General features: G+C 37.2%; 1 protein-coding gene across 1 annotated transcript in view; it reads right to left on the bottom strand.

Annotated features, from left to right (window-relative positions):
• SYNE2 (spectrin repeat containing nuclear envelope protein 2) overlaps nucleotides 1-23,202 on the bottom strand; it is a 430,582-nt gene that overhangs the window by 116,849 nt on the left and 290,531 nt on the right. Inside the window, exons 71-81 of the mRNA XM_036734278.1 lie at nucleotides 21,286-21,468; nucleotides 19,146-19,271; nucleotides 18,077-18,198; nucleotides 11,954-12,092; nucleotides 9,885-10,016; nucleotides 8,265-8,417; nucleotides 7,943-8,152; nucleotides 7,113-7,214; nucleotides 6,672-6,791; nucleotides 2,948-3,148; nucleotides 1,881-2,054 (exon numbers count right to left, since the gene is read on the bottom strand). Coding sequence (XP_036590173.1) covers nucleotides 1,881-2,054; nucleotides 2,948-3,148; nucleotides 6,672-6,791; nucleotides 7,113-7,214; nucleotides 7,943-8,152; nucleotides 8,265-8,417; nucleotides 9,885-10,016; nucleotides 11,954-12,092; nucleotides 18,077-18,198; nucleotides 19,146-19,271; nucleotides 21,286-21,468 — 1,662 coding nt within the window. The remainder of the gene's footprint in view (nucleotides 1-1,880; nucleotides 2,055-2,947; nucleotides 3,149-6,671; nucleotides 6,792-7,112; nucleotides 7,215-7,942; nucleotides 8,153-8,264; nucleotides 8,418-9,884; nucleotides 10,017-11,953; nucleotides 12,093-18,076; nucleotides 18,199-19,145; nucleotides 19,272-21,285; nucleotides 21,469-23,202) is intronic.

Genomic DNA, 23,202 nt, shown 5'->3' with positions numbered 1-23,202 from the left:
ACAATAAGAAGCATTTTAAGGTATATTTGGTCATATTGCTTTGCAATAATCATAATTAGCACAAATAAAAAGGAAAAAAAAGAGAAGGAAGACTACTATAAAGGTAACTGTAGCTTTTGTGCTCACATTACTTGCAGAAGACAAAGGAGTAAAATTCAATGAGGAATTTGACAAGATTCTCCAATATATGCCATTGTGAAGGTGGTACATACGAGGACTGGAAAAATATATTGAAAAATATTGTTTACTACTGAGACATGTAAAAGAAACCTTACTCAGAAACTTGATGCCCATGTATCATTAATGCTTACTTCCAGGAGAGAGTCAGAAGGCTCTGAACAAGGTGAATGACATCTCAAAAAATGAAAATGATTACACTTTAATAGTCACGTCACTGACATGCACATTGTATACTGAGATGATAAGAGTTCAAATTGTGGTTATAAACATTTAGAAATGAGAAAAAATGTAAGGATAAATTAAAAATGAGACATAAAACAGGGAGACTATGCTGAGCCAAGGAATTTGCCAGAATCACAAAGGACATCTTGTGCAAAGTCCAAATAAAAGAAGCATAATGATTGCTGGATTTAGAATTAGGGAGTTGTTCTTGTTGCTCAGTCATTTCAGTCATGTCTGACGCTTTGTGATGCCATTTGGAGTTTTCTTGGTAAAGGTACTAGAATGCTTTGCTGTTTCCTTTTGCAGCTCATTTTACAGATGAAGAAACTGAGGCAAACAGGGTTAAGTGACTTGCCTGGGGCCCCATAGATAGTAAATGTGTGAGGTCACATTTGAACTCAGGACTTCCTGACTCCAAGGTAGGTGTTCTATCCACTGCACCACTACTCACAGAATTAGGAATACCTGGATTCAAATCCTGCCCCTGACACCATCCAGGTGAACGTCAGTGAGTCTTTTTATGTGTCTGAGCCTTAAGCAACTTTCTAAGACTTACCTATCAAGTTGTAGATAGGCAGTGATCTGTGTGGTTAAGTTATGACACAAACCAAAATCACAGAACCTTGACAGTAACTCTATGCATAGCACCGTATGAACATATACTATGGTAGTATATACTAATAACCACTTTGCATTTAAACCTTCTTTCCTTAAGATCCAGAAAACTGAAATACGATTTGGCATAGGCACAATGACTGTTTTCTTGAAGAATGACCCAATAAAATTGAAAGGCTTCATTTTGTTTGATAACATGGCATATCTCATTCCCAATTTGTAGAGGAAAAAAAACCCCAGCAACTGAATAACAGTGAAAATGTGAACAAGATATTCCCATTGGAGAGGCAGCACTAAGAGTAGAAACAAGATTACAGATTATGAGTCCTTATTCTTTCTTAATTTTTAATTGTTTTCTACTGATAAATTAGTTTCTTTTCCTTTATGACTAGGAATCAGTGATATAAAATTGGTCATCCCAGGCTCAGTATTGGGAAAATTAATAAAATAATTTTTTGTTTTTCATAGGCATAGGGACTGGGCCTATGATTTCATTGGTAGATGGAACTCTGATGAGTAAACTCCTGCTACCATTGCAGATCAATAGTTTCTTTGCAACATATAACCTGAGGGAGGTACTTAGAGTCCTGAAAGAGATTAAATGAATTGCCCAGCCTGACACAACCAGCATGTGTCAGAAAAGGATTCAGACTGAGGTCCTTCCTGGCTCCAAGGCCCACTGCCTCATTTTCCCATAGATTTTATATAGACTCTCTTATGGAATGCTTCATTACTATGTCTTAACATATAGTACTCAGTTACTGCAATAGAAAATTGGCAATATTATTAATGGTTTTGAAAGTATTTTCGGGGATAAGTTCAAATTCGCTTTATTTATTGATCATCATTATTTAGCATCATACCTGCAACAAATTCTCCAGTTTCGTGCCATATTGATAAGCCTGTTGTTCCAACAATTTTACTTCTTTTACTTTATCTGCCCAAAATTTCTCTTTATTTTGTAATAAAGAAGGCAGTATTTTTTTAGAGTATTCTTGGATCAGAAAGATGTCAGCAACAAGCTTCTGGAAAAAAGTCTGTGAAAACAAAGTGTTTTGTTTTTTAATATTTAAAGTTTGCACTTCTACCATATATAGCTACAGTTTCCATTTTCATGAAAAGGGCCCTAACCCCATCTCCCATCTGAAAGTAATCTCTGCCTCTCCAAATTTTTAATCACGCTTTGTCTGAATCTTTCCTTCGTACTTACCTGAATCTCTCTTATATCATTATCATCTGTATGGATATCTTTCCTCCCAATTGTATTATAAGGTCCTTGTGAGCAGCTTCTATGTCATGGTTATCTTTATATTCCCAAGACTTAGTAGCACAGGGCCTTCCACATAGTATTTACTTAATGGTCTGTTGAACTAAATTCTTGGGCATTGTCAACAATATAAAAACAAAAACGAAATCTGACTACAGGACAATAAATCTCTGAACTCCGATTGTACTTGCTATCCAAGATAGCACATTCCAATAGAGCACCATATTTCTGCAGATAAGCATGACTCTGCTAAAGAGAGCTCTCTTTCAAATGTCCATAGTACTGATCTCAGTTAGAAAGATATTCATGATAGTGGAGGTAATAATGGACTTGGTTATTTTCAAGATAAGGAAAGGAATAAATTGGCCCAAATTCATGTTAAGACCCTAGAAGAGAATTTCCTTGATCTTAGTTCTGTAAGTCCAATACAAGTTCCCGCACCAATAAAATAGCTCTGTGTGTGTGTGTGTGTGTGTGTGTGTGTGTGGCATATACTATGGCAAAATCTACATTTCAAGTTTCTTTTTTATAAACAGGAAAACCGATGCTCTATGTATAGATTCAGACCAAAAAAACCCAAAAAACGAGTTTTCAATTTTTTTAACCTATATTCAGTTGATATGTGTTAAAGAAATTTGGTCAGAATCACTTTCACAGTCTTACCTTGTGGTTTTGCAGCTGAGCCTGTAAAGAAGCTTTACTTTTAGCTTGGCATTGCTGGTCCTGAACAAGCTTTTCTTTCCCAATATTCACTAGTTCTGCCAATCCTCGAAGCAACCCTTCCTGTTGGCTTTCACTGATGAAAGGGCTGCTGAGTTCAGCATGCTTAGCTCTTAGAAGTCCCCACATGTCATCAAGGACATCCTAAAAAGATAAAACAGATGTTTTCAACTTTTTAAATTGAATTATCTTAAAAGCACAACACAAAAAAAAACACTAAGAGCCAATTCAAGAGCCTTTAACTACAAATTCTTATTCAATTTAATAAATATTTATTAAATACCTCTTATTTGCTTGGTACACTGTTTAGCTGCTAGAGACAAAAGGATGAAAAATGATAGTGTCTGCCCTCAAAAAAATTAAAATCTAATGGAGTTAGGGTTTGTGTGGATAAGATCAAGGCATAATGTGATAGGGGCAAAGGAGAGATCCAGACAAAAATTTGAGGAAGGAGAGATCACTTTTAGCTGGGAGGATCAGGTAAGGCTTAATGGAAGAGGAAGCACTTGAACTAGACCTTGAAGGAAGAGAAGAATTTCAATACTCAGTCAAACAACATTTATTAAACACTTTCTGTATGCCAGCACTGGCAGAGATATGAAGGGAGAATGTGCTAGGCATGGAAAATAGTCATAGAGCTAGTAGAGGCTGGAGTGTAGAATGTAGTCAAGAGAATAATGGGTGATTCTCTAGTATCGATTATTAACAGCAATTAACAAGCCCAGAAAGACAGACTAGGGGAAGAGAACATGGCCCAAACTATGATCCAAAAGGGTAAACAGAGAGAGCTTTTCTATGGTTAAGCTAAATGAGTGGCTCTCATTAATCTTTTTGCATGTGTCATGGAACCCTTGGGAACACAGGTTAAAATGATGTGCCCCTTCTCACAATAATGTTTGTAAATGCATGAAATAAAAGATATAAGATTAAAAAGGAAACCAATCATACTTAAATAATGTTATCAAAATATTTTTAACACACAAGTTCATAGACTGCAGGTTAAGAACACCCTTTGCAAAGGCAGGATTTGGAATCCAATTACATGGTTTAAAGTGAGATAAAGATTTAATTGTAGATTTAGAGCTGAAAGGGAGTTTGGTGTCTAACTAATCCAATCCTCTCAGTTTACAAATGAGGAAACTGAGGCCCAGAAAGCAGTTAAGTGACCTGCCCAATTTTGGCAGGCGGCAAGAGAATAGTACAGGTGTAGCATAAGGTGTCAATGAATGGAGTTTGTCTCATGCAAAGGATCTGCCTGAAATAATGGCTTTTTAATTTCAGTGGCATGCTAGCCACACTGTTTTATCTCAAGCTCTGTCTGTGGCTGTGAGACTGGAGAAATAAAATAAAATAATGGTGGAAGGGTAGGTTCGTACAAGGCCAAGAAAGACTAAATGCCAGGCTGAAAAGTTTGTATTTCATTCTAGAAGCAGTGGAGAGTCACTAAAGATTTGTTTTTAAGAATTTTTTTCCCAAAAGTTTTAAGAAGAACTTTGAGCAAATAAGTCATTTTGACTATTATAAATACCCAAATTAACTACAAAGGACATAGGAAAGAAGATGCTATCTGCATTGAGAGAAAGAGCTGATAAATATGTATACATAGACTGATTTTACACACATATATATAAAGTATATCTATCCATATATGTACATATATATGTAGATATATATATATGCACACAGGTACCTATTTGCACACACATATACCATCTCTAGGGTGAGGGGGAGGGAAGAAAAAAAGGGAAAAAATGAAATTTATGATAACTTTATTATATATTTTAGAGGAATAGTAAATTGTACATGAGATTTGCAGTTTCCTGTGCCATCATCTTTTTTATTATACTATGTTATGGAAATGCTTGTTTTATTCCACAAATAAAATAAGTAAAATTTTTAAATATTAATCTTTTCTCCCAATTACATGTAAAAATTATTTTTAGAATTTGGGTTTTTTACCACTAAAGATTTTTGACTTTAAGTACATTAAGAAAATTGATTTGGTAAAAGAATTGGTGAGATTAGGGTCTATTTTGGAGGAAGGGAGACTAATTGGGAAATTATTACAATAGTTAGAAACAGGTAATAGTAAAAGTTCAAACAAAAGTGGAGGCAATGCAGAGGAAGAGGAGGGGATGGGTATGAGATATTATGCGTTGACAGTACCTGGCAATAGATTGAATGGTGGTAAGGAAGAGAGAAGAGTCAACGATGTCTCCACGATTTTAAGTCTGGATAAATGTATTTTCCAGACTTCCAGACTCTATTTATGCCATAATAGAAACAGACAAACTGAAAAGAAGGGTGGGTTTTAGAAGAAATATGATGATTTCTCTTCTGGAGTTTGAGTTTGAGATGCTAGGAGAAGTGGCCAAATGTGCATTGAAAATATAAGACTGACACTTGGGGAGGGGGGAAGGGGGAAAGTTGTAACTGAATATGTAGATATAGTAATCCTCCTAGTAGAAATGATTATTGAATCCATGGGGGTATATGAGATTTTCAAGGAAGATGAAATATAAGAAAGAAAAAAAGAAATGTAAGGACAGAATCTTTGTGAACATCTACACCTAGTAGGAATATGACTTAGCAAAAGTTGGAGAGGAACCAGAAAATGGTAGGTGTCCCAAAAGTCAAAGGAAGAGAGGTTACCTACAAATGGGAAGGTAGGTTAGTAGTATTAAATACTGCAGAAGATCAAAGAGGATGAGGAATGAAGAAAGGCTACTCTTTCTCTTTTTTGGGGGAGGGGGGTGTGTATTGTTAATGCATTGTTAATGCAATGGGAAGATGTTTCCCATCCATTAATAGGCCCATGTGACCTGCCTGGGTCACATAGAAGCCTGAGTCACACGAGCCTGTGGTGGGAGGAGCTTGCTGAGTGGGTGGAGCAGGAAGTTGGTGTGAGTCAGAGCTGGGAGTTGCAGCTTGGAGAGAGAGGAGGCAGAGAGAGCAAGAGCAGCTAGCGTGAGTGAGAGAGGGGGCTATTTTGCTTGAGGGAGTCTGTTTTGTGGGGAGACCTGACGGAGGGAAGGCTTGGGGATGGCGGTGCCCCCTGCATTGATAACGTGTATAGACTTCTTTGTTGCTGTGACGGATCTGGTTTTCTGCTGTTGGAATAAATGTTGTGGTTCTGTCTTCTGTGAAGAGAGTGGTCCATCCATTATATCTTGTGATTCAGAACTACCCCAGCATATTCATTGGCACTGGGTGGGGGAACTGAACACTTAAAAAGAGGGCGTTGGCGCCCTTAGAGAGCAGTCCCGGTAAAGTCAGGGGCGGAGGCCACACTCTAGGAGGTGAAGAAGTAGAGGCAGCTGGAATAGCTCACTATGTCAGAAGGCTGATAGAGCCCAAGGGCTTAGTGGGGCAAGGAGAGATAGGCATGTTACCTAGAAGGGTGGGAGGGGCAGAGTAAACAGGGTTGATAAATGTGGGGTTGAAATATTTGCTGTCACATTGAAAATGAAAGGGGGTAGGCAGGGAGGGAAGAAGACACAGGGAGAGACTGAGGACTTGAGGAGAAAGCTTGGAATGGATGATTAGGAAAGTGTGATAAGACACTAGAGATTAAGTAAAGGTTTGCCATTTGGGGCTAGTTGAGGTTTATAGAGCATGAATCAGTAGCAGACCAGATCAGTATGTGCTTTTCCTTCAGAATACTTACCTCCAGTTTGTACACTTCTTGGATTAAAACATAAGGTAAGTACAGTCTTTCTCCTTCATCCCTTAGTTTTGTCACCCGGCTCTCATAGTCTTGAAGTTTTACAGCATACAAATCTGCCTTCTAATGGAAAGATAACATAGAAATTTTTTTTAGTTTAAATTTAATATTTTTTATTTTTTCCCAATTATATGTAAAAACAATTTTAACACTTTTGTTCCCCAGATTTTAAGTTCCAAATTCTCTCGCTCCCATTGCCTTCCCCATTGAGAAGACAAGTAATTCAACATAGGTTCTACCCATGTAGTCATGCAAAACTCATTTCTATAATAACACAGGATGCTGAAGATTATTTCTGAGAGTTGAACTTAAATTAATATGGGCCCAGGAACTAAGACATAGGTCCAGGGTTAGGGTAGCTTGGTTATACTTTGATTTAGTTACCTGGAGTTGTTCAACGATGCTTTGACTGCTAATTTCATTCAAAGAGTGCTGTATTGAGGATTTTTTCTCAATTAGTTGGTCATATAACTGCCTTACTTGACGCTGCAGGAAAAGAAGGCATTTGTAGGAGATAATAAGTGAATTTTATGGATAATAATAATATTAGCACAACATATATTTAAATTGCAGGATAGTTGAGATGGAACAAAACTGAGCTAGTTCATTTTACCAAATCTCTGTCTCTGTCAAACATTATTTTACTTAAATCTATTTTCAAGACCTTCATACAAGGAAATTGTCATAATCTTCCTTGGTAACGCCACATTCCATTTAACAATTGTAACCTGGGAAAGGTTCATTAGCTCAGATATAATGTGATTTAAAACACCCATTGCCAAACTGAAATTATCTCATCTTCTGGGTTTCCTCTTGTTCCCCCCTCCACACACTTTAAGTTCCCAACTGTGTTCTTCATTTTCCCACCTCTGTGCCTTTGCTTCCACTGTTCCTAATATCTAGAAGGTCCTTTGTGCTACATTTTGCTTGTCTCTCCTTTAAAGCCCAAATGCCACTCAAAAGCTACCTTTCTTTCCTGATCTCTCTGTTGCTGATGCTGAACCTCACACAACATTATTTTTTGCCTTGCTTGCATGTATCATGACATATTTGGATTATAGTTGTGTTTTTGCCTCATCCTCCTACAAGATGATAAACTACGTGGGATCAGGAATTGTGTTTTTCCAAACCTCGTATCTCCCCTTGGCACCTAGTCCGGTGCTTTTTAGCAAACCCTTAACATAATGTTTGTTGAATGAATGAATGAATAGTACCTGATAATCACTATTATGGTCTATCCCAGATTTCATGGATTGACTTCTGGAAGCAGCTGCAGCCCGAGTTCGATCAAGTCGTGTTTGCAGGTTATTAAAGCACTCAAAGAATACACTGGAGTTCTTTCCAGGCTGACTTAGCAGTTTCAAAAGATCATCCCTTTTGCTAGTTACAGCTGAGTGAAGTTTTTGCAGTTCTAAAGACAGGGTCTACAAGGTGAAGAGAAAAGAAGGAACACTGAAGGGCACCTGCCTACCAAGTGCACCAAGCCGAGCAGAGCTGTATGATGACAGCCACATATGGTACAGAGAAAACACTGACCTCATAGTGGGCCTGCTGTACAGCAGCATCCTCTCTAGAGAGGCCAGAGGTCTGGACCATCTCTTCCACAATGTTCAAACACTGACTGATACTCAGAAGGAGATCAAATATTTTTTTATCTAGATTTAGGGAGGATTCACCTGTCAGGTTTTCCTGAAGCAAAAGAAGAAAAAGAGAAAGAAAAAAAAGTATGTTTTAAATCTAAGGAAATAAATAAACATTAGGTAGTGGTTAGGTGGGACAGCGAGGTGGTGCTGTGGATTGAATGCTAGACCTGGAATCAGGAAGACCTGAGTACAAATCCATCCTCAGACACTTTCTAGCTGTATGACTCTGGGCAAGTCACTTAACCCTGTTTGCCTCAGTTTCCTAATCTATAAAATGAGCTGGAGAAGGAAATGGCAAACCACTCCAGCGTCTCTGCCAAGAAAATCCCAAATAGGGTCACAAAGAGTCAGATGTGACTGGAAACGACCAAATAACAAGAGAGTGACTAGGCAGTCAGTTCTAGACCTGTAATTTCAATGGTATGGGGAAGAATAAGTTCCCCCTGTCAGTAAAGTTGTAATTTATAGTCTTAGAAAGTTGTTAGGGCATTGAAAGTTTAGGTGACTTGCCTACAGTCATAAAGCCAGTATATGTCAGAGATAGAACTTGAATCCCAGGTCTTTGGGCTCTTAGTGATGCTACAGCATCTACACCTACTATATGCCAAGCACCTTATGAATGTTATCTCATCTGATCCTACAGGCTGGCAGGTGGGGTAGGTGCTAATATTATCCTCAGTTTACAGATGGGGAAGCTGAGGTATGCAGAGGTTAAATGATTTGCCCAGGGTCACAACAGCTATTGAATGAGTCCAGATTTGAATTCAAGTCTTCCATCCATTGTGCCACCTAGCTTCCTCAAGTTAAATCTGAGAGTTAATGGAGCTTCTTAAAATTGGTATAAGGCCCGATGTACAATATCCATGTGTTTCCTTAACCACATACACACATTTTTACACAGGTGAGATCAAGTTAAAACCTTCACCAGCAAAAGGACTCATAAAAGGATAACTTGTAGGGGTTTGTATATATGTACATTAGTGAGGAGAAGCAGATGATCCACATTGTCCTGTTGATATCTAAAGGGAGCAGTCTTTTATCCACTCCTGATTGTATACAGGTATACAAATGTCTCATCAGCTGTTGGCTTTTCCCCACGCACCTTCTCTTGCCATCCTGTTCAGTAACCAAAAGCTTGCTTTCCACCCCACGTGAAAGAAATGATATTCACTTAGTAGTCATAGGATTCTATTTCTTGTCTAATTTTGTGAATATATTTGGTTGTTGTTTAGTCATTTTTCAGTTGTGTTTGACTCTTCGTGACCCCTTTTGGGGGTTTTCTTGGCAAAGATAGCTGAGTGCCTTGCCATTTCCTTCTCCAGCTCATTTGCTGGAAACTGAGGCAAATGGGGTTAAGTGACTTGCCCAGGGTGGCACAATTAGTTAAGTGTTTGAGGCCGGATTTTAACTCAGGTCTTCCTGACACCAGGCCCAGTGTTCTTTCCACTGTGTCGTCAACCTGCCCTCGCCCCCCGCCCAATACACTATGAATGTAAATCATACAGCTTTTTACCTGAGCGTGAAGAGCATTTGCTTCTTGGCTTAAGTCCTCAAGTTGAGAAGTATACGTTTTCAATTCTTCAGTTGTAGGTGAGCTAACATTATGCACAGGTACCATTGGGAGAAAATTCACATTTGCAGCAATCTGTAAAGAAACATGGTATACATACATATACACATAAGTACATATATAGCATGATGGCTATACTCTTTCCTCTCCATTGTTTTTGCTTATATAATAACTTTTAACAAATTAAGTGTAAAATCTTAATTTTTAACAACAAAGGGTTGTTTCTAGCCAATCTTGTTAAAAATAGACTTTATTCAGTGTTTCTAGGTCTCTTTAAGATATTAAGGTGGTGATAAGTCTCGCTGATGGGAAAGTAAATAAATCATTTCTGCAGACAGATGCCTGACTCAATTCAAACATATAAACATTTTATGAGTACTTACATGTACAAGGCATTCAGGGGTGGGGAACCTGTAGCCTCAAGGGCCTCGAGGCTGCAGGTTCCCCATCCCTGTCCAGGCACTGGGACTAAAAAATAACAAATAACAAAAATGAAATAGTTTCTGTCCTCAGAATCTACCCTTTGTGTGTGGGCAGGTGGGGGGGGGGAGTGTTGGTCTTTTTTCTGTGATTTTATCAGTCTAAGGAGCATATAGAAAAGGGGACTTCCTATACCAATGCGGATATGTACCTGCTCAGAGAGTTACATAGTATGTGTCAGCGGTAGATCTCTCTGAATGAGGGAAGCTTTCTATTTGCAATGACGCCTCTTTAATTTCCTGCACTCTCCCTATTTTACTATGTAGTGTTAAAATAAAAAGTTCAGATGGCACCATAAGTTGTAGAGGGAGAATGACTTGATTTATTTCCAGTATTAAATGTTCCACAAATAGGGGAACATACATGTCCTTATAAACGGAATCTGAATCTAAACGCTGAGATATTTGGCTGTGGAAAAGCAAAAAACACATAATAGGACTTGTAACATGGAACAACTAAGCCTTGATTCTGAACAAATCTGGCCCAAGCCTTAGACGTTGGTGAGAAGTAATATCAGTTTGGATAAGAAGCCAACAGAGACCGTTATTATGGAAAGCCAGGAAGAATGGAAATTACAATGGCCATAGGAAACTTTGGTGTTCTTGTTCAGGCATTTTTCAGGTGGATCTCTTATGACCCCATTTGGGATTTTCTTGACAAAGATACTGGAGTTGTTTGCCATTTTCTTCTCCAGCTCATTTTACAGTTGAGGAAACTGAGGCAAATGGGGTTAAGTGACTCGCCCAGGGTGACACAACTAGTAAGTATCAGAGGCTGGAAGGTGAGTCTCAGTTCCTGACTCTAGCCCCAGTATTCTATCCACTCCTTCCCCTAGCGTCCTTAGGAAACTGTAGATGGGAGCAAAGACAACCTATCATTCAGTCTGTCTTCTTTGTGACATTTCTGGCTCAAAAGAGTTTCTAGGTGTAAGGAAGTGGTTCATTCCCAAGTAATGCACCCTGTGTTAGGTTGGGAGAAGTTTTAAATGTGTAAACATGACAGTTCACACCATGATTTCTTTATGAGGTGTGAACCTCTTTGGATCAAGAAAAGAATGATTTGACTGACCAGGGGATTGGCCACACACCTTTGGGGGCTTTGAAGAGACAGAATCCAGCAGAAGTTAGGTAAGCAGCGTGTGGATGTGGCCATACAGTTTGGCCAGCCAATCAGCTATTCCTTTCTTTACCTAAAGAAGCTACATTTTGTAAAAAAAAATCACAGGGCACAAGAATCATACTGTTTGCATATTTAAAACTTCGTCAGGACCTTATACTTTCATTACTTTAATTGAAATGGGAGTACATAACACCTCCAGTTACTTAAGTCAAAACTAGATACAGTTGAGAGTGAATTCTTCTAGGTCAGGAATAAATTCCCTGCAAAGATTTTCATTTAAATTGGATGGTTATAAAGAGCTCCCATTCAGCTATACACAATTCACTAACTTTTCTTTCAGGAAATAACCTGCTTTGGAAAGGGGGCACCCAGATCTTGACAAGGGCTGCATTGTGCTAGGGGTTCAGACTGACCTGATCATCCACGGGCTGAGGCGGAGGCAGCTTCTCCTTTGACAGCTCCTGAAGCAAATATCGCCATTTGTCTTCACTTTGCTCTTGAGATGGCAGAACTGATTCTGGGGATCCATTTCTAGAGTGAGATGCTCCAGGGCTTTTGAAAAAGGCAGAAGGTAGAAAAAACAATTGGCATATAAAGTTTTATGCTACATAGCATGTTCTTTTAGAAGTAATTTTACTCAGAGGAATATTAAGAAAAACCCCAAGGTTATTTGTCAACACAAGCCATTCCAATCACAACACAGCTTACTATTCAACAATTTTATTTTGTGCTTCATCTACATTACATTAGAATAACATAATGCATATTTTTAATTTAAAATATTGACTAGCTACCTACTACCTGCCAGCATTGTGCTAAATGCTACAATAATAACTGATACAGCCCTTTCAGATTTGCAAAACACTTTCCTCACATCAACTCTATAAGACAAGGAATACAAATATTATTTCCACTTTACCAGTATATTTACACAGTGCAGCATTCTGTTCATCTTTTTAAAATATCATGTATCCCACGTATCAAGAACATAGAGACATTTTAATCAGTGCATTGCTGATGGAAGGATCAATAATCACTACCATAACATCTTCAGATTCTTATAATACACATTCGAATATGAAATTGTTGGATTGTATAGTACAAAGACAAAAATGAGTCTTTTTCTTCCAATTTGCCTCATTCACTACTTAAATAATGACTCCTATCTAAAACCTGCTCAGCCTTTTCTTAAACATTTCTAGTAGCAGGGAATTCACTATTCCCTAGGATAATTCACTCTGTTTTTGAATAGTTCTAATTATTAGCAGATTTAAATTTTTTTCACCCTTCTGTTGAGAGGAAATATGTTATCCTGGTCTGTCATTGTGGAAAGAGGGCTAGACTTTGAGTCAGGGGATCTGAGTTTCTTTTTTATATATGTTTATTTATATTTTATTTTTCCAAATTACATTAGGAAATGTAAAATAAAATAAAAATAATTTTTAACATTCATTTTTTTAAATTTTGAGTTCCAAACTCTCTCCATCTTCTCCCCTCCCCCCCTTCCAGGAAGGCAAGCAATTTGATATAGGTTATACATGTACAGTCATGCAAAACGTATTTCCATATTATTCATATTGTAAAAGAAAACGCAGTCCAAAATCTGTATTCAAACTCTATCAGCCCTTTCTCTGGAGATGGATAGCATTTTTCATCATAAGTCCTTCAGAACTGTCTTGGATGCTTGTATTGCTGAGAAGAACCAAGTTTATCAAATATAATCATTGCACAATGTTGCTGTTACTGTGTACAATGTTCTCCTGGTTCTGCTTACTTCACTCAGCATCAGTTCATGTAAGTCTTTTCAGGTCTGCTCATCATTTCTTATAGCACAATGGTATTCATTACATTCATATACCACAACTGGTGCAACCATTCCCCAACTGATGGGCATCACCTCAATTTCCGATTCATTGCCACAACAAAAAAGGCTGCTATAAATATTTTTGTACACAAATGTACATTTGTACATATTTTGTACATAAAGAGCTGCTATAAACATTTTTGTACATCCTCCCCCACCACTCCCTTTTTAAAAAATCTCTGGATACAGACCTAGTAGTGGTATAGCTAGGTCAAAGGGTATGCATGGTTTCGTAACCTTTAGGCATGTTTCCAAATTGCTCTCCAGAATGATTAGGTCAGTTCACAATTCCACCAACAATGCATTAGTGTCTCAATTTTCCCACATCCCCTCTAACACTTGTCATTTTCCGCAGAGGGTCTGAATTTCATACCCAGCTGTGCAAGATAATAGCTGGGACCTTCTAGTAGTGAGGCCTTGGGCAAATCAATTAATCTCTCTGGATCTTGGATTGCTCATCTATAAAATGAAAGGGTTAGATAAAAGTCCTTTGAAGCTCTCTACCTCTGATCCTATGCTTTTACCCCTGCTTGAAGTTCTGCCCTATGGGAGAAGCAGAGCAAGCTTAATCTCTATTTCACATGATAATCCTTCAAATATTCTGAGGCCACTAAATTCTACTCCCTAAGTATCTTTCACTATAAAAATTAAATGTCCCCATTTACTTCAAATTAACCTCACATGGAATAGGTCAAGTTCTCTCAGCATCCAGGTTACTATATGTACACATGTACACACTACAGTTTGTCATTTTTTTTTACATAGTTATAGTCCAAATCTGCTTTTTTTGCCTCTTTTCATAGTTTTATGTAGATTTTTCATCTTTTTTTTGTTTTTTTTTTCCTATTGATGAAGCGAACTGCTTTTCTCTACCAAACATCAGCAACAACTTTATAACTTTATCTCAGAGGCCTGGGGCCACCAAGAGGGTAAGTGACTTGCCCACTGTCACAGCACAGCATGTATCAGCTAGGTGTTCCAGACTCTTAAGACCAGCCAGGTGTTCCAGACTCTTATGACCAGTCCTTTATCCACTATCTATTTTTTCATAAGTCAATATATTCTTTCACATTTCATATGCTGTGCACATAGCATATACTTACTAAATATTTGTTAGTTGAACTGAATTCTTATTATTCATTCTTTATTAGGATGGAGTTCTCCATCATGCTGGTATCAACAGAGATTACTTCCTTCAACCATCATTTTACAAATAAGAATTCATTTTGCAGATAAAATCCAAAGAATCAGTAGATCGATAAACATTTATTAACGGGCTACTATGTGCCAGGTACTGTGCTAAGCACTAGGGATATAAAGAAAAGTAAAAGACAGTCCTTGCTCTTATGGAGCTCATGGTTTAATTGGGGAGACACTCTGCAATTGGAAATTAAATAATCTAATCCTAAAAAATAAGTGGGTCAAAGAACAAATCAAAGAAATAATAGATAATTTCATTAAAGAAAATGACAACAATGAGATGACATACCAAAATTTATGGAATGCAGCCAAAGCAGTACTTAACGGAAAATTTACATCTCTAATTGCTTAAGTCAATAAAATAGAGAAAAAGCAGATCAATGAATTAGGCATGCAACTAAAAATACTAGAAAAAGAACAAATTAAAAATCCCTAATTAAACACCAAATTGGAAATCCTGAAAACCAAAGGAGAGATTAATAAAATGGAAAGTAATAAAGTCATTGAATAAATAAAACTAAAAGCTGGTTTTACAGGAAAAAAACAACAATAAAATAGATAAATCATCGGGTAATTTGATTTTAAAAAAGGAAAGAAGAAAACCAAATTACTAGTATCAAAAATGAAAGGGGTGAATTCACCATGAATGAAGATGAAATTAAGATAATTGTTAGGAGCTATTTGGCCCAATTATGTGCCAATAAATTCAACAATCTAAATGAAATGGATGAATACCTACAAAAACATAAATTACCCAGCTTAACAGAAGAAGAAATAAAACACTTAAATACTCCAGTCTTAGAAAAAGAAATCAAATAAGCAAGCCATCAATGAACTTCCTAAGAAAAAATCCCCAGGACCAGATGGATTCACAAGCAAATTCTACCAAACATTTAAAAAAACAATTAATCTCAATGCTATATAAACAATTTGGAAAAGTAGGTGGAGTCCTACCAAATTCCCTTAATGACGCAAATATGGTGCTGATATCTAAACCAGGATGAGCCAAAACAGAGAAAGAAAATTATAGACCACTTTCACCAATGAATATTGATGAAAAGAGATTACAGCAATATATCATAAGGATCATACACTATGACCAGGTGGGATTTATACCAGGAATGCACGGCTGATTCAGTATTAGGAAAACTATCAGCATAACTGACCATATCAATAACAAAATCAACAGAAATCATATAATTATTTCAATAGAGGTAGAAAAAGCCTTCAACAAAATACAACATATATTCCTATTAAAAACACTAGAGAGCATAAGAATAAATGGAGCTTACCTTAAAATAAGTAACATTTATCTAAAACCATCAGCAAGCATTATCTGTAATGGGGATTAGCTAGAAACCTTCCCAATACAATTAAGGGTGAAGCAAGTGGTAATTATCAAAACAATCTGGTATTGGTTAAAAAATAGAGTGGTGGATCAGTGGAATAGATTAGGTACAAATGACATTATAGTAAATGACCATAGTAATCTAGTATATGATAAACCTTAAGATCCAAGTTTTTGGAATAAAAACTCATTATTTGACAAAAACTGCTGGGAAAACTATAAAATAGTATGGCAGAAACTAGATAGAGACCAACATCTCATATTGTAGACCAAGATATGGTCAAATAGTTACACGATTCACACATAAAGGATGATACCATAAGCAAATTAAGAGAGTATGGAATAGCTTATCTGTCAGGTTTATATATAAGGGAAGAATTTAGGACCAAAGAAGATATAAAGAGCATTACAAAATATAAAATAGATCATTTTGATTAAATAAAATTTAAAAAGTTTTTGCAGAAACAAAATCAATAAAATCAAAATTATAAAGAAAGTGGAAAAGTAGGGGGGGAAATTTGCAACAAGTATCTCTGATAAAGGCTTCAATTCTCAAATATACAGAGAACTGAGTCAAATTTATAAGAATATAAGCCATTACCCAATTGATAAATGAAGAAAGGATATGAACAGGCAGTTTTCAAACAAGGAAATCAGTTATCTATAGCCATATGAAAAAACGCTCTAAATATCTATCAATTAGAGAAATACAAATGAAAACAACTCTGAGGCACCACATCACACCTATCAGATTGGCTAATATGACAAAATAAGAAAATGACTACTGTTGGAGGAGACGTGGGAAAACTAGGACACTAATGCACTGTTGGTCGAGTTGTGAACTGATCCAACCATTCTGCAGAGCAATTAGGAACTATGTCCAAAGGGCTATCAGACCATGCATACCCTTTGATCCAGCAATACCATAGCTAGGTCTATGTCCCAAAGATATCCAAAAAAAGGGGTAAAGGACTTATTTGTAGAAAACTATTTATAGCAGCTCTTTTTGTGGTGGCTAAGAATTGGAAATCAAAGGGATACCCAACAATTGGGGAATGGCTAAACAAACCGTTGTATATGGTTGTAATGGAATATTATTGCACTTCAAGAAATGACGAGCAGGATGATTTCAGAAAAACCTAGAAAGACTTACATGAACTGATACATAGTGAAATGAACAGAACCAGGAGAACATTATACACAATGATGGTAATATTATTCAGTGAAGAATTGTGAATGAGTTAGCTATTCTCAGCAATACAATGATCTAAGATAATCCCAAAGGACTAATGATGAAGCACACTATCCTCCTCCAGAGAAAGAACTGATATTGATTGAATACAGACTGAAGCATGCTATTTTTCACTTTATTTCATTTTTTCTTTTGTTTAAGTCTTGTTGTACAAAATGACTAATATGGAAATGTCATACATAACTGCATATGTATAATCTATATCTGATTGCTTCTCAGGGATGGAGGAGAGAAGGGCGGGATAAATTTGGAACTCCAAACTTTAAATAAAATGTTTTTCAAAAAGCATCAAGTCAAAGCCTTCATTTTACAGATGAGGAAATTGAGGCACAGAGAAGTTAAGCTGTTTGCCCGCTGTCACACAAATATCAAGTCTCTGAGGCAGGATTATGAACTCAGGGCTTCCTGATTAGAAATCTAGCATCTTATACTCTACACCACTATGTCTTACTAGCCTTGAAGCAAGAGACCTAAATTAAAGTCTTGCTTCTCATGCATACTAATTGTGAGATCCTAGACAAGTCACTTAACTTCTCATTGCCCAAAGCAACACTTTAAAGCAATGATAGATGAAGAAATTGCTGATGTGCATCAGTGCAGAAAAGGAGTCTCCACAGAGGGAATCCCCCCACAATGATGACATCACAAATCCAGAACAACAACAGAAAAAAACGAAGCCAAAAGGTATAGCTTATTTCATAGCTCTTGTTGCATGTCACCAGATTCTCTTCTAGAAAGATCACATCAATTTAAATAGCAAGCAACAATAAACATATGTACTTGTGTGCCCAAAGTCCCATCAAGCATGGGCTTTAATATATTTAATTATTTTTGTTAGTTTATTTATGTCCAACTATTTAAAAAGTTTATACCTTACAAGTGAGTCCTGGGTTTTACTATCACCCCTTTGGTCCTGCTGATGCCACATTTTCTCAGCATGAATTTCAATGAATCTCAAGAGATCCTTCTGTTCACCTGGTTTTAACTCTAAGGCCTATGGATGAACAAGGACAAAAACATTTACATCAGTCATAAATGTCATGTATCTACAGGGTGCCCTTTCCCTTTATGTATTCTGTTGGTGCTGCTGGGATAGTAAAATTCTTAACCAATTCTGCGTTTCCAGTTTCATAGCTCAAAGTTATGAGTTATTCTTAAGTTCATTATGAGTTAGCTCATAAGTAGCTTATAATCCATGAAGGATCCCCCACCATGAGCTCCTTCAAGATCCATCTGAAACACACATGTGCTTTGTTGTGCCAATCGTATTTTTGAAATAGCATATATATGAATATTCATTTATTCATTTTAATGAATATTAACCAATTTTAACTCATTTTAACCAATACAATACTGATGGGGGAAAAAGCAATAAAAAAAGCCACATTAAAAAAGTACCCACTGGAGATACTGGCTCAGTTTCCATTCAGGGGCACAGTAACCAAAGAACAAAGAAACAGGATCACTAAGAATAACAGATTCCATCAAAGATGTAGCACTAGTTATTGGTAATTAGATGGAATAAAAATTTGAAACAGCATTTACATAGAGTTCTTTAAGGTTCCTGAAGAACTTTACAACTATTACCTTATTTGATTCTCACAATAACCCCGGGGGGGTGGGGGGGAGTAGTGCTATTGCTATTTCCACTTTACAGATGAGGAAACTGAGGCAGGCAATGATTAGGTGAAGTTTAGGGTCACAAAGCTAATACCTGTCTCCGGTTAGAATTGAACTCAGACTCCAGGACCAAGGCTCATTCTATGCCACCATCTAACCAGCTGCACAACCCTGGGCACACATGCAGATAGACCCACTTTCCCTCCCAAATCACAGAAGCAAACCCACCAGTACCAGCTTCACATTTTAAGGATGAAGGACCATTCCACATGGAAAAGGTTGTTTTTGTGCTTCATTATTTTGCACAAGGGCTAAAATTACCTGTTGTTGGAAACATTTTGGTCGGCCAAAGAGTGGGCTCTCAAATGAGATAGATTCAAATGCAGGAGATCTGTCTGACTGGAAGACTTTTTGATCCTCTGAAGGTTTCTTTAGAGTGTTACTTCGCTGTAAAATAAGATATATTTATGTAATAATGACAAATTATTCACTTACACAGAATGAACCACTTCAACTGTATAATAATGGAACCATTTAATGTAGGAAAATTTAAAAAAACTATCTGAGGTAAACTATTGTGGTTTTTATTACACTAATTTAATTTAATGTACTTATTTCATAGCATTAAAAAATCATCCCATTAAGTAAAACGGTCATTTTTTCCCTCTCTTCTAGCTAATACATCTGAATGAATTTACTAGGAAGAGGAAGTTCCTTGTCTTTTTTTCTTTTAAATTAAAAAAAAGACAAAGTAGCAAAGAGGGGGAAAAAAATCACTGCTAGAACATTGAGTCTATGAATTTAAATTTACTATGAAGACAAATCAGAAAAAAATGAAGTTGAAAACAAAGAAGCTTAGCAGATAGACCATAAATCCTATTAGGTTATAGGCTCCCTTAAGTAATAGAGAGACTTTCAGCTCTTTGAGGGCAGGTGTTAAGAGTCTAGGGTTGATGGCAGGGAAGATACAGCTGTGTATCTATAATTACAGGGACACAAAGCGGTCCTCTGTGGTCAAGTATGTCTTGGGCCTATTTAGGAAACATTGGCAGGTACCCTCATGGCTGGGATTAAAAATTTGGTGGTGGAAATGGGCCCTATTAGACTGTGTGTATGTAAGGGATTGTGAGGAATACTAATAAGGAGAGTTAATATTTACGTCATGTTTTAAACACCTGCAAAGTGCTTTATATACATTATCTTGTGTGAACTTCACCACAAACCCATAGGATAAGTGGTGTTATTTATCCTCACTTTAGGTTAGGTGATTTGCTCAGGGCCACACTGTGGATAAAGTGAGTTAAAAAGAATGAGTTTGTGTAAGAGAGACTATGTGAGCTGAGATGTGATGTGAGTGCATGCAGCTGGGGTTCTAGTGCCCCTCCTCTATGCAGCAGAACAAATACAAGGAAGCATCTAGGAGGCTCAGTGGATACAGCACCAGGCCTGCAGTCAGAAAGACACAAGTTCAAATCCAGCTTTGGACACTTACTAGCTGTGTGACCCTAGGTGAGTCACTTAACTCTTGAATGCCTCAGTTTCCCCATGTGTAAAATGAGCTAGAGAAGGAAATGGCAAACCACTCCAGTGTCTTTGCCAAGAAAACCCCAAGTAAGGTTAACAAAAACACAGAGAACTTTGAGGACTCTCTTGCCTTTTCCTATTCCCAGTGCTTAGCAGAGTGCCTGGCACATAGTAGGTGCTTAATCAATGTTTACTGATTGATTAAAATATGAGTTTAACTTATTCTAGCTCTCTGATCCTGGGCAAGTCCTTAAATCTCTCAGTGACCCTTCTGAGATTATTAGTTACAGAGGTGATGACCTGCATTGGGCAAAAGGAATTTCCTCATCGAAGGAGCTCTCTATACCACTGTAATCACAGTTCTAAGCTCTAATCTTATGCCCCACATGTGGCACAGTGCCTAATGATAAGTACTAAAAAGACATTTTATGAATTGAATTTTGTTGAAATAAATTTCAAAGGCACAGAAGTAGTTATGGACTGTGTATGCCTAGCGTTATTTTTTAATGTTAACAACCCAAAGGTACTTGATGCATGTGCATATTTAAAAGTAGAGCCAGCTGTTTTATCACAAGCATACTTTATGTTGATAACATTTAGAAGCAAATTATAAAAACACTAGAGGAAACAGGAGAGCCAAATTTATTGAAACTTCAAACAAATTTAATATCACTTTATTGCCAATGCTGTCATAACTGGGTTCACTCAAAGAACAGTCTTTGTTTAAGATGGACTTTGCTATGAAGTCTAAAGACAAATCACATTTGTAAAATTAAACTAATAGGTCCATATTCTGATTCAGACTTACCACTTGTAGAACTAAGGGATCTATTTAACATTATTTTCACATGGAGTTGACACAATAGCATAAGTCAGAGGGTTTTTTTTCTGATGGGCTTATCAATTATGGATATCAATACATTCATGTCTATTTTACCTGTACTTCACTGTATTTGTCCTGAAGCATCACCTGGACTTTTTCCAAATTACACTTGACAGCTTTTAGTTTCAGGGAAAGTATTTCCGCCTCTTGTTGGGTGCTTCCACTGTTTCCTAGACCCTGATCTTTGCAATTCTCCAATAAGGAAGACACCTTGTGCTCAATCTCTGTCAACATGGCCTAGGAAGAAAAAAATTCATTGATTATTCATCTCTCGGTTCTTCGTGAAGTTCCTTCTCCACTCTCCTCAGATTCACTGACTGTTTGATCACATTTTAAAACGGATAAATACATAAAGGGCCTTGAGCCATCCTTTCGTCTCTTCCTCTGCTTCTGAACAAGATTTCGCTAAAATCAGCCCCAAAAGGCAACTTTCTTTTCCTTAAACTTCAAAGGAAGATTCCTCAAATACCATTGATAAACCACTTTAGGAGCTCTCAAAATCAGTTTTATACATTCTAGAATCAGAAGGATCTTCAGAGATAATTTCAACCAACCCCCTAATTTTACAGATGGGGAAACTGAGGCTGTGGGAGGTTAAAGTGACTCATCCAGACTAACACAGATAATTAGTGCAGCTAGGTAACAGTGCAGTAGGGTAATGAGGTGGCACAGTGGATAGAGCACTGGACTTGGAGTCAGAAGATCTGAGTTCAAATTTGACCTCAGTCACTTCCTAGCTATGTCACCCTGGATAAGTCACTTAACCTCTGTTTGCCTCTGTTGCTATCTGAATATATGTATATATACACATATATATATATATATATACATGCATACACACATTTTATATATATATATATATATATATATATATATATATATATATTCATACACACATGTATTTATGGACAGCTAGGTGGTATAGTAGAAGGAATTGCAAAGCCCGGCATCAGGAAGACCTGACTTCAGATTCAGCTTCAGACACTTATTAGACACTTATATGACCCATGGCAAGTTACTTAACCCTGTTTGCCTCAGTTTCCTCATCTGTAATATGAGTTGGAGAAGGGAATGGCAAACCACTCCAGTATCTTTGCCAAGAAAATCCCCAGATGGAGTCTCAAAGAATTGGATATGATTGAAACAACTCAACAACAACAAATGTACACACACACACACACACACACAATTCCCATTGTAAGGTGGGGATAAACAGTAACATTAGAATCTCACTTGGTTGTTTCTGAGGATTAAATGAGAGAAGAATTGTAAAGCAAGTGCTGTATAAATGTTAACTATCATTATTATTATCACTAATATGGTGGGGTTTTTTTTTCCCCAAACCTGCCCTTCCTGACGTCTGATCTAAAGCTCTCCTGCTACAATTAAGGCACTTAGAAACAAGGCTAGGGATCAGCTGTTTCCCATACAACATCCTTCAAAGCTGTTAGGAGCTTCTTTCTCATTATCATTAGCCTTTTCTTTTTCAAACAAAACAAGGCCTCAAAGTACCAGGTGGACCCTAGGAAAAAAGAAAGATTTGAAAACTTATGTACTTTTCTGATGACATAAGGGACTGTGACTACACAGGCCTAAAAATAACCTAGTTTGGTTAGTCTCCTAGTGGGCTATTGTCATTGTATTTCTACTCAACAGATCAGGTTTGTAACCTCCTGGGGCCTAGGCAACCAGGCAGCCGTGCCAACCGACTATGCTCCAGGGTATATACCAACAGCGGTGACCTGAGAGCAGAACATAGCTCTGAGGCTGTTATGCAAATTCCAGTAGTTCTCATTTGTGCCCAAAAATGTAATACAAAGCTTTCAGAAGTTCAGTTATAGTGTAGCCAGAGGAGGGGAACCTTCTAGGTCCTCAGGTGTGGCCTTTTGACTGAGTCCAAATTTTACAGAACAAATCATTTTGTTAAGGGGATTTGTTCTGTGAAGTTTGGATTCAGTCAAAGGGCCACAC

This window comes from Trichosurus vulpecula, chromosome 8 (genome assembly GCF_011100635.1).
Source record: "Trichosurus vulpecula isolate mTriVul1 chromosome 8, mTriVul1.pri, whole genome shotgun sequence".
Classification (NCBI taxonomy): domain Eukaryota; kingdom Metazoa; phylum Chordata; class Mammalia; order Diprotodontia; family Phalangeridae; genus Trichosurus; species Trichosurus vulpecula.
Note: the sequence above shows the minus strand (reverse complement) of the source record. Positions and strands in the feature narration are given on the sequence as shown.